The 13,286-nt window shown below is 56.8% G+C and overlaps 1 protein-coding gene across 1 annotated transcript in view; it reads left to right on the top strand.

The window, feature by feature from the left end:
• The first annotated feature begins 2,811 nt into the window (after positions 1-2,811).
• Positions 2,812-13,286, top strand: part of SPTBN5 (spectrin beta, non-erythrocytic 5) — a 45,452-nt gene continuing 34,977 nt past the window's right edge. The window contains exons 1-10 of the mRNA XM_046007853.1: positions 2,812-2,891; positions 3,357-3,588; positions 3,856-4,023; positions 6,678-6,794; positions 8,456-8,613; positions 9,343-9,571; positions 10,401-11,038; positions 12,278-12,416; positions 12,538-12,770; positions 13,044-13,197. Of these exons, the coding sequence (XP_045863809.1) occupies positions 2,812-2,891; positions 3,357-3,588; positions 3,856-4,023; positions 6,678-6,794; positions 8,456-8,613; positions 9,343-9,571; positions 10,401-11,038; positions 12,278-12,416; positions 12,538-12,770; positions 13,044-13,197 (2,148 nt within the window). The remainder of the gene's footprint in view (positions 2,892-3,356; positions 3,589-3,855; positions 4,024-6,677; positions 6,795-8,455; positions 8,614-9,342; positions 9,572-10,400; positions 11,039-12,277; positions 12,417-12,537; positions 12,771-13,043; positions 13,198-13,286) is intronic.

Genomic DNA, 13,286 nt, shown 5'->3' with positions numbered 1-13,286 from the left:
CTCCCAACTCTTCCTATGTCCTCCAGGCTGGGAGACTCCCAAAGTGGGGCTTCTTGAGCTGGAAAGCAGCTCCATCTGCTGGGGGCAGAGGCCAGGTCTGGGAGCAGACCCCAGGTGAGGATGACTGGAGACCAGGATGGAAGGGATCATGGAGGAGGGGGCCCTTGTGAGGCTGGAAAGGGCACCACTGAGCACATTCAAGGGAGCTGGATGCCTGCTGCCTCGTCCTCTCCAGCTCAGAGGCAAGCCCCTGTGCCCGAAGGTGCAAGAGTGGTAAGGTTGGCGCCCCCTGGTGGCTGGCACTGCTCCTACCTCCTGTCACACCCACCCCCGCCATAACAGACATCTGGGTTTTTCCCACTGTCACCCACCTACCCTTATGGTGATCCAGACCCAAAATTTCCTTTGCAAAGCACTCCCTACTTCCCCACCCTGTGTCTGAGCCACAAGGTTTGGGTGAAAAAGACACTTCTCCAGGGTAGGTCCTGACTGGCTCAGCCAACCAGAGTATTTCATCCTCCCAGACCCCCCTCCCTATGACAAAAATTGGTTCAGGAATGGACATGTGGCTCAGTTCAAGCCTATGAGAACCAAGCCCTCAGATTTCTCTTCAAACTCTTGAGAGAGAATGTTCCCTCTTCTCTGAACCATACAGTGTAGAGAAGTGAACTCATTAGTACAACAATACCAATGGCATTGAGCGGACTGCCCAGAGCTACTGGGGGCAGAGGAGCAAGGTTAGGCTGGCAGCAACCACCTTCTGGAGCATGAAGGTGAAGGAAGCATTGAGAAAGGCAGAGGGAGTCCAGGCCTGTGGAAGCATCATCTGAACTGCTGGATCAAACCTCACCTAAAGTCCTCCTCCTCCCAGACATTTCAGTCCTCTGGGACTTTTATATTATTTAAATCTTTTTTATGTTGTTTAAATCTGTTTGACTTGAGATCTTAGTTACTCGCCACATAGATCATTCAAAACTGGGTACTGACTAACAAGGGATTCTCATTTCAGCAGGGGCTGCAATCAGTGGCAGTGAAAGAGGAGCCAGGCCTTGCCGCATGTGCAATGGCTTTAGCGGCATCTGAGCTGAGGAAGAAGATGAGCAATCCCCCAGCCCCACTCAACAACCTCATACAACAAGCTCTGTTGTGGTCTGTGTTCAAAGCATCACACAGCTCCAGCCTGTCCTCTGGTGGTCACATCATACAAGATACCCTGGGCCAAGGCTCTTGATAGGAGGAGAGACAAACTGGAAACAAGAGGGCAGGTGGCAGGGAACCTACCCGAAGGAGCAGGATTTTTAACTGGGGCTGATAGGATAGGAAAATGTGGACCATGAAGAACAGAAGGGACATTCTAAGCCAAAAGAACAGCTGAACCCCAATATGGGCAGGAAAGCTCTGGTCCAGTTGAGGCGATGGGGAGTCTTCATAGGCATAAGCAGAGTTGTGCTCTGGGAGGTAAACTGGGGAACTGTGCATAGGCTGATGTGCGGGCAAGATGTCAAGTGGGGGAACGCTGATGGGGCCATGCAGGGACAGTGCAAGCAGAGTAGGAGGGTAGATCAAGGGGCTCTGGGGAGCACGGAGCAGCCGCCTCTGAGGACTGATTGGATCTGGGGCTGTGAGCAAGGAGGAAGCATGGGCTCACTCTGATATTAGGAAGCCAGTGGCAGAAGGGACCTCACAGGGAGAGGAAACGAGAGGAAGCTTCTCTCAGATGAGGGGAGCTGTCCCCACCCCGGGAGCACCATACCCTCATTCCCAGCCACAGCCCCGAGGTTCCAGAGTGCTCTGTCCCGCCCAGCTCTGGAGGGCAGGCTGTGGCCACTGTTCCTCTCACCAGTCTTGGCTGCCAGGGACACCCGCCTGACGAGTATGGCATCTCCTCTCAGAGTCTCTCTGGCTGCTGGATGAACCCACAGACACCCATCCCAGACCAGTGACTATGATCCCGAAGTTAGCCAGAACATTTTGTGAAGCCACCGGAATGAGAACCCTCTCTGGCCTGCAGTTCAAGATTGCTCAGGGAGAGGGGCACCTGGGTGGCTCAGTCGGTTAAAGCCTCTGCCTTTGGCTCAGGTCATGATCTCAGGGTCCTGGGATCGAGCCCTGCATCCAGCTCTCTGCTCAGCAGGGAGCCTGCTTCCTCCTCTCTCTCTCTCTGCCTGCCTCTCTGCCTACTCGTGATCTCTGTCTGTCAAATAAATAAATATAATCTTTCAAAAAATAAAATTGCTCAGGGAGAGAGGGAGGGAGAGTTGCCTGTGGGCTCCCTCTATAGCCCCTGCCCTGAGCCCCAAGACCCAGATAAACCCCCAAAAGTGAACACTCTGTCCCTGGCTTTGAAGGAGACTCTGTCATTCCCACCCCCTTTGCGTCTCCAAGTTACCCCTTCCCAGGGAGAGCCCCCCTCAGAAAGTGGCCCCTGGGCATGAGGGAGCACCCACAGTTGGGCCCTGGCCCAAGTCAGGGCCTGGAAAGCCGAGCCCCAAGTCCTAGGACTCCTCTCCCTCTATGGTGGCATTCCCCTGGACAGGATGGGCGCGCCAGCATGCTCCCACCCATCCCCACCCTTGTGGGTGCTCATAAAGAGGCCCTGCAGAGGTGGCAAAGGGCAGTCCCAGACTGGGAAGTGGGTGCAGAAGCTTCTGACCAGGGGCTCTGCTATGTGGGTGCCATTTACCTGGACAGCAGCACCCCCATGGCACTCCCACCCAGAGCCAGCTCGAAGTGCTCCCACAGGCCTCTGTGACTTGGCAGCCAGGACCCCCACCTGACACTGGGAGCATCCGAGGTGGGGGGTGGGGGAGGATGAAGGAGGCCATCCTGGGACCACAGGCTGCAGCATTCCTGAGCCACCCCCTCCCAGTCCAGGCCACACCCATTGGCAGGTGGGAGGACAAAGCCTGCTGTGTGGCGTCACCCCTGCCCCACGACTCAAGAGGAGGGCCATGGCGTGGTCCCAGCTCCAGCCTTGGCCTCGCCTGCGGTTCTCTCCCTCCCCACACAGCCCCTGCTATCTGCCGTGTCCATCTGTCCAGTAGGGTCCCTTCCAGGCACAGACATCGCCAAGGTGAGTTTCCTGTTTCCCCCTACCCCACCTGCCCTTTTCATCCCAAGGAACAGCAGCTAGTTCCTGTGCCCCCGGGAATCTGGAAAGTAGGGCGGGTGGGGCAAAGGTCTCTGAGGCATCCAAGCACAGGGGACCAGCCCAGAACTCCAGAACTTTACCTGGCTGGGCTCTAAACCACAACCTGCCCCTCCAAACGTGGGGACCGTCACACTCCTTCCCCAACCTCCATGCCCCTCAACATCTCTGGCTTAGAGAAATATCCAGTGACCTCTCGTCCCTAAAGGGCTGCAGGCCTGCCAGCTGGTCGGCCCCACAATCCCCAGCAGCTCCTTGGGGCCACCGGGCACCTTCAGCAGGAGGCCAGCACCAGAGCCGCAGGGCAGCTGTCCCAGTCCCGTCCCGCCATGGACTCCGCATACGAGACAAGCCACATTCGCAAGCTGCAGGCGCAGCACAAGCGGATGCAGGAGAAGACTTTCACCAATTGGATCAACAACATCTTCCAGCACGGCCGGGTGAGTGCATCGGGGCGTGCCCCGCAGCCCCCCTTTACTGTTCCCCCATGCTCCCTGGCCAGTGGACTCTGGGGTCCGGCCGGGAGGGAGGTCATCTGGCTGAGACTTCGAATCCCAGACCCCATTGCCCAGCTGAAGCCACTTCTGTTGACTCTAAAACCCACCTGAAGCCAAGGAAGCTGCTCTGGGCTGCACCTCCCAGGGGCTGGAGATAGGCCGGGCAGCTGGGGAAGGCTGACCCTGTGCCTTTTCCCCCGCCCCTCCCAGGTGGCTATCAAGATCCAGAACTTGTACACAGAGCTGGCTGATGGCACCCACCTACTTCGGCTGCTGGAGCTCATCTCCGGGGAGGCCCTGCCACCCCCCAGCCGGGGCCGCATGCGGGCGCACTTCTTGGAGAACAGCAGCAGGGCTCTGGCTTTCCTCAAGGCCAAGGTGGGGGCTGGGGAGACGACTTCTGGGCAAGGTGCTGGGGCAGACAGAGGGGATCAGCTGGGCTCCTAGGTCATCTTTCCTGGGCTGGCCAGGTCAGAGCAGAGGATCTGGAACCTGAATCTAGGCATAGCGCCTGGGATACAGAGGTCCAGAAAGTCAAGCCCTTCCTTGAACAGTGCTCCCAGCTTGAAGAGCGCCAGACTGGCTGGAGTGGGGACAGCTGTCATCCTATGGGCAAGACTGAAATGCACCTCTGCCTGCAGTGAGAGAATTGTGGGATTCTTAACTTTCTCCTTTCCTATATAAGGAAATAATTTACCAGCCAAGACCCATGGTCCATGGGCCGACAGAGCCCGGATGCAGGGCTGTGGGAGGCAGGCTGAGAGGAGGACACGGGAGCAGAGCCCTGGACACTGAGCCAGGTGGCAGAGGCAAGAGGTACAGGTCTGCTTTGGAGAAGCTGGATCAGTTAGCTTGCAGGGGCCGCAGCAAGCAGGAGGGAGCCACAGTCTCCTGAAAGAAAGAGATCAGCCAAAGAAATAGTCATTAAAAGGAGGCAAAACTCCATGGCCATGGAAAGACCCTCATGGCCAACATCGGGGGCTAGGCAGCCAGGATTTATACTGACAGCCAGGATTGGGGAAGCCCACAGGGCTCCTGGCCTCAGGTCCGGAACACATGAGGTGGCTGTTCCGAGGACCTGCAAAATCTCTGAGCTGGAACTGGCTGGGCTGAACTTGAGTGTGTGTGCCTGTCACTTACGTCCAGGGTGAAGGTCACAGCCCCCTGGGAGCCTAGCATGCCTGAGAGAGGCCAGGGCAGTTAGAAGCCAAAGCTAGGGATGGGGGCACTGCTGTCCCCAAGCCCGGGGAGGAGAAGAAAGCTGACAGCCACAGAATCCCAGGCCCTTTTTGGTCTCAGGGACCATAGCCTGTGAGCCAGCCACCTTCCCTCCGGATAGTTGGGGAGAGTGGGCACCCCGTGGCCCTTGTCAGGGGCTCTGCAGCTCCCCTCGAGCACAGCATGTCACTGATACATGGTCTATGAAGGTGACAACCTTGTCTCCATTCTACATACTGCTTCATGAGCAGCAGAACGTGGGATGCACTCGCTTCTGGAGACCGTGTCATTTGCTGGGCACTCCATGCCAGGCTCCGGGACCACGGTCATCAAAGCCCAGACCTGGCTGCAAGGGGCCCGCGGTTTCAGGGAGGACAGTTGATTTGAACCCAGCACAGTGGGTGCTGGTAAATATTTAACAACCAGCTCTCGGCGCAGAGGGAGTAAAACACTCGTTCTTACCATTTGCTAATTTCCCTGGCATTGGTACGGCGGATTCCACCACGGCTGATTCCAAGCTACCAGTGTGATACCACTAAACACAAAGTGGGAAGATCAGACTTCACAAGCTGGTATGAGCAGATTCCGATACCCCACCCCCCAGCTGCTCTGGCTCCAAGCTGAGATGAATGCCGAATGACTCAGGTGTACCGGGAGAGGAAAGCTGAGCACGGGGTGGAACCCACGTGATACCCAGGGATGCAGCCCCTCTACCGGGCAGGTGGTTGGCTGAAGCTAACTTCCCACCAGGTCTTACAGAGAGCCTCCCCTCTTCTGCCCCATTCAGTGCATCCGTATCCATTACCACTATACGCCCAGCCACTCTACTAGGGAGACCTAAGAGAAAACCAAGATCGCCACCCAAGCAGAGTCAGGGGGTTGAGCATGTGTGTTTGAGGAGGAGGAATAGTCCCTGGGCTTCTACTTGAAATAAGGTGGCTATTGAAAACACCCTTGAAAAGTGGTATTTGGTAAAGACTTAGAAGAAGGGAGGGACAAATATTGGGGACAATATTTTTAGACAGCAGGGACAGCCAGTACAAAGGCCCCAAGAACTGTGCCTAAAACCCTAAGGAACAGCCAGAATCCCACAGGCCTTGGAGTGCTGTGGTCCAGGAGAGGAAGACAGAGCCAGAGGGTGGAGGGGCCCAGGTCCCATGAGGCTTTGATGTTTACTCTGTTCCTTTCTCCCCTCATTCATTCCTCCTCCCTGTCCATGCGGGCAAGATCTAGGGCAGCAGGTTTTCAACTTTAGTGCCCAGGAAAACCACCTGAGGAGTTTGTCCAAATGCCAATCCTGGGCCCTGGCCCACGAGAGTCTGATTGGGTGGAGCTCAGAAATCTGCCTTTTTACCAGGAGAGGACCACTGAGGAAGAGGGCTGAGATTGAAGTGGGAGCCGAGGGCTCAAGCACCCCCATATGCCCTGAGAGGCAGAGGCCGACAGTTGCTGTTGTCTCTTGAGCCCATATATTGACTATGATGAGCCCTTATTTTCAACCCCCATGGCGGAACCACTGATCTCGGCCCCCGTTTACCTGTACCCCACATACAGGGAGATCCCCCACCCTGGGGGTCCAGCCCATTTCACCAGTCTAGGGTTTTGCTGGGAAGGACTTGAGTCCAAAACAGCAACCATTCAGAAAGTCTTCACCTGTGTGGCATTGTGCCCTGCCTCTTCCTTCCTTGGGGACCTCCTGGGACAGGATGGATTCCAAGACCCTCCCATCTGGCAGCAGGCCCCCCAACTTTTGGGTACCCAGTCTTCTCTGGTACATGGGCTTCACAGTTGAACCCAGCCAGCTGTGCCTGCAGGTGCCAATACCTCTCATTGGGCCAGAGAACATCGTGGACGGAGACCAGACCCTCATCCTGGGACTCATCTGGGTCATCATTCTGCGTTTCCAGATCTCCCACATCTCTCTGGACAGGGTATGTCCCAGCCCCCACCCGCACCACCCAGCCCAGCCCTGGCCTCACCCCTGGCCCCTGGGCACAGAGCAGTTCCTCCTGACTCTTAGGAGCCCCACAACAGACCCTGACATCCACACAATGAGTACCCACTCATCAACAACAGGCAAAGAATGGAGAATGTCAGAGAGACTGTAATATGCTAAAATGACAACTAAATCCACGAACTTCCATCCTGATCTGGGACAAGCCATTCACAAGTGAGCAGTTTAGGAGACTGCCCAGTTCCCGCCTTTCGTCCCGACTGTTGTTCCCTACTTGGCACTGAAGCCCTCTAACTCCTATTACACATCTAATGTGCTGTGGAGGAAATTAAACATGTGGGGGGAGTCCCAACCCCAGAAGTTTCCAAATCCCCAGTATCCTGAACACCAAAGAGATGGTCCTCCTTCCCCCACTTGTTCTCCCACAACCAAATTGAAAAGAGTAAAAACATGAAATCCTTATATTTATCAATTTTCACAGTTTGGTGGTTTCCAAAACCCCACCTAACACTTAATTCCGCTTGGATATAAAAGCCAACCTAGAAAACGAGACCCTAATGAAAAGAAGCCATAGATCTGGCTCAAATCCAAGAGGACCCTTAAAACCCCATCATGTGACTGTGAGACCCAGGACAGCAGGAGCTTTGCCTGCATGTGTCCCCAGAGTCTCGCACCTATGCGATGAATGATTGGATGGGTGAATTACTAACTGGCCTCAAACCCAGTTAGAGTTGGGGAGGAAGAAGGAGAAGGGCCTTTGAGGCGGTGAGGGAGGGAGTGGGTAGAAGGAGAGTCCCACTGAGGGCAGGACAGGGACCAAAAATGGAGACTGGAAGTGGCGGGGAGTGGAGGGGAGTAGACAGGAAGAAGGAGGGGAGAGAAGCACTGAGGGGAGGGGTGCAGGCAAGTGGAACCAAGAGCAACAGAGTAAAGGAAACTCAATAAGAGAAACACCAAGGGCGAGAGGGGATTGAAACCAGAGGAAGATATCCTTGCCCCACCTGAAGACACTGTGGTGGCTCTGCCCTCAGCAGTCCTGTGAGGCATCCAGGTGGCAGACAGGGGGCGCTCACCCGTCAGAGGCAGGCTGGCAGCCATTACCGGAAGGACAAGCCTATTGGTGGAGGGATGCTGGGCAGCCTTCTCCTTGCCCCTCTGCACCTCCTTGTGTCATCCCTAGAATGGAAATAGTAACAGTGTCCCCCTCGTGGGGACATGAGCAGTTGGAAAGCCACGGCCCTGTGCCTGGCTGGCAGACAGCCCACGGGGACCAGGAGCCAGTCTACCAAATCCCAGCCTCAATTTCATGGGGCCCATTGTTAGCCCAGTGCCCCCCACCCATGAGAAGGGCTGGAGAAATGGCAGCTCCCGCTGTTGTGGTCACCAGCGCTGACTCAAAGCCAGCTGCTCAATGTGACAGCGTTCAGGCGCTCCACTTTGGAAGGATGATCTTTCTCCCTCAGCCCCAGTCCCCGCCCACCACAAATGAAATCAGTGAAAGAGAGAGCCATCTGCACCTGCCCCCAGGTTGGGGTGGAGAAGGATCACAAGCAGGCCTAGCCCGCCTCTTCCGAGGCCCCCGGGTCCCGCTGCCTTTCCAGAGTCCCTGCATGCTGACCCACCATCCTGTCCTGCCAGGAGGAGTTTGGGGCCAGTGCAGCGCTGCTGTCCGCCAAGGAAGCTCTGCTGGTCTGGTGCCAGAGGAAGACGACCTGCTATGCCAATGTCAACATCACCGACTTCTCCCGCAGCTGGAGTGACGGGCTGGGCTTCGGGGCCCTCATCCACGCACACAGGTGTGCCTAAGGGAGAGCAGACCCGGCACCCTCAGCCTCTCAGCCTTCCCCCTGGAGGCTCCCACCACTGAGCCAAACACCCACAATAGGCTTGGTCCCAAACCTGCCCATCTCTCACATCCCTGGGGCCCATGCACCCCAGGCATGGACGTAGAGCAGGCTGATAGCCTTGGCCCTCTCCTGTCTCTGGGAAATCCTGGGGGAGTTGGCCCGGTTTGCCTTGACCCTTGCCCTTCTCCACTTTCTGTGTCCCTGACTCTATTCTCAGTCCTTTTCCCGGCAAGTAGCTGGAAGAGAAGCCGGGAGGGGCACCTGGGTGGCTCAGTGGGTTAAAGCCTCTGCCTTTGGCTCGGGTCATGATCCCAGCGTCCTGGGATCGAGCCCCGCATCGGGCTCTCTGCTCAATGGAGAGCCTGCTTCCCTTCCTCTATCTCTCTGCCTGTCTCTCTGCCTACTTGTGATCTCTGTCTGTCAAATAAATAAAAAAAAAAAAAAAAAGAGAAGCCGGGAGCTTCTCCCCCTTCCCAGAAGCCTGGTCCCTGAAGGAAATTAACATGCCCCCACCCCAAGAACCTGATTCCTTCATGACTGGCTCAGATTACCAACAGGAGAAACTAATGTGTGGTAAGGCGTAAACAGCCGACAGGAGCTGGTTGGCCTTTTTAACAAGTTCCTTAGACCCAAGCAGTAAGTGACTCTGGTGAGGAGCTCTGCCTGCTCTCCATCCAGGCCAGACCTGCTTGACTACTGTTCCCTGCGTCCGGAGCGTCCACTGCACAACCTTGCCTTGGCTTTCCACGTGGCTGAGCAGGAGCTGGGCATTGCTCAGCTGCTGGACCCCGAGGACGTGGCGGCCCTCCAACCTGATGAGCGCTCCATCATGACCTACGTCTCCCTCTACTACCATCACTTCTCCCGCCTGCACCAGGAGCAGACGGTCCAGAGGAGACTTGCTAAGGTTGGTGACAAAGCGAAGGTGGCATCAAGGAGAGGTGGGGTGAGCATGGGCTCCGGGGTCAGACACGCCTGTGTTTGAAGACTGCCTCTGCCACTTCCTAGCTATGTGGCCTTGACCATGTCCCCTAACTCTTCCGTGCTTCCTCTGTCAAATGGCGACAATAATGCTTGGGGTCATAGAAGGCTGCTGTGAGTTTTTGGGAGTGCTGGGCACAGTGCCCAGCATGGGGTCCAGCACACAGGGAAAGCTAGGTGAGCTCCATCGCCTCCAGCCCTCCCCCTCCCCCTGCTCTTATGCTGTTAAGCTCCTAATGGGATTGAAAGGTTGAGAGAGCCGGACTCTGTAAGGACAGGCACAGAAGCAGCTCTGCTGAGCTCAGTCCCAGTTTTGGGGAGCTCTCTTCCTTTCCGGGCATAGTGACAGGTGCAGAGGCCTGGGAAGGCTGTTCTTAGGGTTGATGTCTCAGTTGGGCATGAAGGAGACGATTGAGGCCAAGGGTTCTGAGCTGCTTTAGGGATGTGGGGGCCTCAGGGAAGAGAAAGATGGCTCAGAAAAAGAACAGGACTCTCGGACCTGAGACCAAATGGGCTGAAATAAGATGGGGGGAAGCCAGGATGGGGGCCCCGTGCTTCTGGGTCTAAGTGTGCAATGCAGGCAGACCTGCTTCTCTGGGGGCTGGGAGGAAACCCACTTTCATGCAACCTCAGCTTGGGGGAAGGACCTGCCACCCACCCTAGGAACCCTGGTGGTCGACTCAGCAGCCAAAAGGGGAGTGCCTTCATCCCAGGGCCTACGCCCCAGTGCTGCCCTGTGCCCTTGCCTCCTCCAGATCCTGCTTCAGCTCCAGGAGACCGAGGAGCTGCAGACCCAGTACAAGCAGCTGGTGGGCGACCTGCTAGGCTGGATTGCGGAGAAGCAGGCTCAGCTGGAGGAGCACGATTTCCCAAACTCCCTACCGGCCATGCGCCGGCTCCTGGTGGCCTTTGCCCGCTTCCGCACCCAGGAGAAACCACCACGGCTGCAGCAGCGAGGGGCCACAGAGGCCCTGCTCTTCCGGCTGCGGACGGCGTTTCGGGCCCAGAACCGCAAGCCCTTCCTGCCTCCCGAGGGCCTGGGCCCGGCAGAGCTGTCCCAGCGCTGGACATGCCTGGAGAGGGCAGAGGCCTCCCGGAGCCAGGCCCTGCTGCAGAGAATCCTACAACTTGAGCGGTTGGAAACTCTGGTCCGGAGCTTCCAGCGCAAGGCTGCCCTCAGGGAGAGCTTCCTGATGGACACAGAGCACACGCTGGACCGGGCCGCAGCTACAGTCCCACCAGCCAGCCTGGCCACAGTGGAGGTAGCTGCCCAGAGACTGGGCATGCTGGAGGCCAGCATCCTGCCCCAAGAGGGGCGCTTCCAGGCCCTGGCCGAGATTGCAGACGTCCTCCGGCAGCAGCAGCACCCTGGCTGGGAGGAGGTGGCCTGCAGGTGAGCCCGGGGCACGGAAACTATCCTCAAAACAGGGTAAGGCCTTCCTATCATACCCTTATCTTTACGTGTGCCCATTCCTGGCCATAGAGGTATGATATGGCAAGGGCTCCCCTTGGGAAGCTCAAACTCCCACGAATGCCTGAAGTTCCAGCATCTGTAATGGACCCCTTTTGGTAAACCACTGCCCTTTCTACATACTTCTTATTAATTCACTCACTAAACAAACATCTATTGAGCGTCTACTATTTCCCGAGCACTGGGCTAGTGCTGGGGATTTAGTAGTGAAGAGGACACACAATAATCCCTCCCCTCCCAGAGCTTACACATGTCTAAGGAAAACAAACTATAGATAGATAAATAGATAAAAAATAATGATAAAGCATAGGAGATTACAAGGTGCCAACAGAGGGAGAGGGAGGTAGACTGGGCAGTCGGAGGAGGTTCACTTTTGAGCAAAGACCAGCGAGGAGTGAGGGGGCAGCCATACAGATGGGACAGACTCTCCCAGGCAGCGGGAATGGCTTGTGCAGTGCCTGTAAAAGACAGCACAGAGGCCAGTGCTGACCGAAGGGATGGGCAGCAGCTGAGGTCCGGGAAGGATAGGGCCAAAGGGTGGAGGCAGATAGCATGCTGGGTTCTGTAGGGTGCCCTAAAGACGGGATTTACTCAGAGGCAGATGGGGAATGAATCCTGGGAGAGCCTGGGCTGAGGAGTGCCACAGTCTAACTCCTCTTCTAGTGATCACTCTGGAGGATGAGGTCCACGTCAGGGACAGATAGAAGGGGCAGAAACAGACCACATAGGAGGCTGCACAATAATCTAGGCCAGAGAGAAGTAACGGAGGCCATGAGAAATGGTGGGATTCTAGAAATATTTTGAACCCAGGAGGACTTGCAGACAGATCAGATGTGAGGTGTGAGAAAGTGAGTTCTCCAGATTTTAGCACAGGCACTTAAAAGGCTGCAATTGCTGTCTATATAATCTGATATGGGGCCTGGAAAGAAGGCTTGGGGGCCCTGAAGACCTGAACCTCACAGACCCTTCCTCTGGCTTCTCTGTCTGTGTCTGAGAAGCAAGAATACGATGCCCCAATCACCCCAGGCTAGGATGCTCCAAGGCCCCAGCCACCAGGCTCAGGCTCCTCCCTGACAACCAAGTCCCCCACCAGCTGTAGCCCCCAAGGTGGCTTCCCCATAGCAGCCCAGTAAAGACCACCCTTATCCTCATCTACTGCAGGCAACTGGAGATCACTGGGCGCTGGGAGCGACTTCTTGAACGCCTCCAAGGGCAGAAGAAGCAGATGGCAGACCTGCAGGCTATGCTGGGCTTGCTGCACGAGGTGGAGAGTGCCTCCAATCAGCTCAAGGAGCTCCAGGTGGGCCCTGTACCAGCGGACATCCCCCTCCCCCAGGCCAAAAAGCAGGTGCACCAGCACGGGTGCTCATGGGGACCCAGCACTATGGGGCTGCAATGTTCACTTGTCCACCCCCGGCCAGGTGCTGGCCAGCTCCACAGCCTGTGGACAGCAGCTGGCAGAGACCATGGAGCTACTGCAGAAGCACGACCTGCTGGAGGCCCAGGTGTCCGCCCACGGAGCCCATGTGTGCCATCTTGCCCTCCAGACCGCGGAGCTGGACTCCCCCCTGGGCACTGGTGTGGAGGTGCTGCAGGCCAAGGCCCAGGCACTGGCCCAGCTCCACTGGAGCCTGGTGTCTTTGGTCAAGGCCCGGTAAGAGCTCATCCCACTCTTGCACCTACTCCAGAATCTTCGTGTAACCCAGTTACCTCCTGCCCACCTTAAAAATACTGCTGACTTGGCGGGGCGCCTGGGTGGCTCAGTGGGTTAAAAATACTGCTGACTTGGCAACATTGTCCCTCACCCCCAAGTCTTCTGGGTCCCCTGCCGAGTCATCCAGAACAAGAAAACTCTTGTCTCAGGGGAAGTGTCTGAATCTGGTGGGGAGCCCTCCCCAATCCCTTTGGGGCCCCTGCCTTCCCCCAGGCGGGCCTTGCTGGAGCAGAGCCTGCAGCAGGCCGAGTTCCTGCACCACTGTGAGGAGGAGGAAGCCTGGTTGAAGGAGCATGGGCAGCTGGTGGAGGATGAGGCCCTGGGCCTGGACCTCAGCCAGATCAGAGCAGCCCTGCAGAAACACAAGGTACCTGCCACCTGCCGCCCTGCCAGCCCCTACCTTGAAGGCCCCCTTCTTCCCTTCCCTTCACGGAGATCCCTACTCTGCACTCACCA

Source organism: Meles meles, chromosome 6 (genome assembly GCF_922984935.1).
Source record: "Meles meles chromosome 6, mMelMel3.1 paternal haplotype, whole genome shotgun sequence".
NCBI classification, from domain to species: Eukaryota; Metazoa; Chordata; class Mammalia; order Carnivora; family Mustelidae; genus Meles; species Meles meles.
This window is presented reverse-complemented; position numbering and strand designations above follow the sequence as displayed.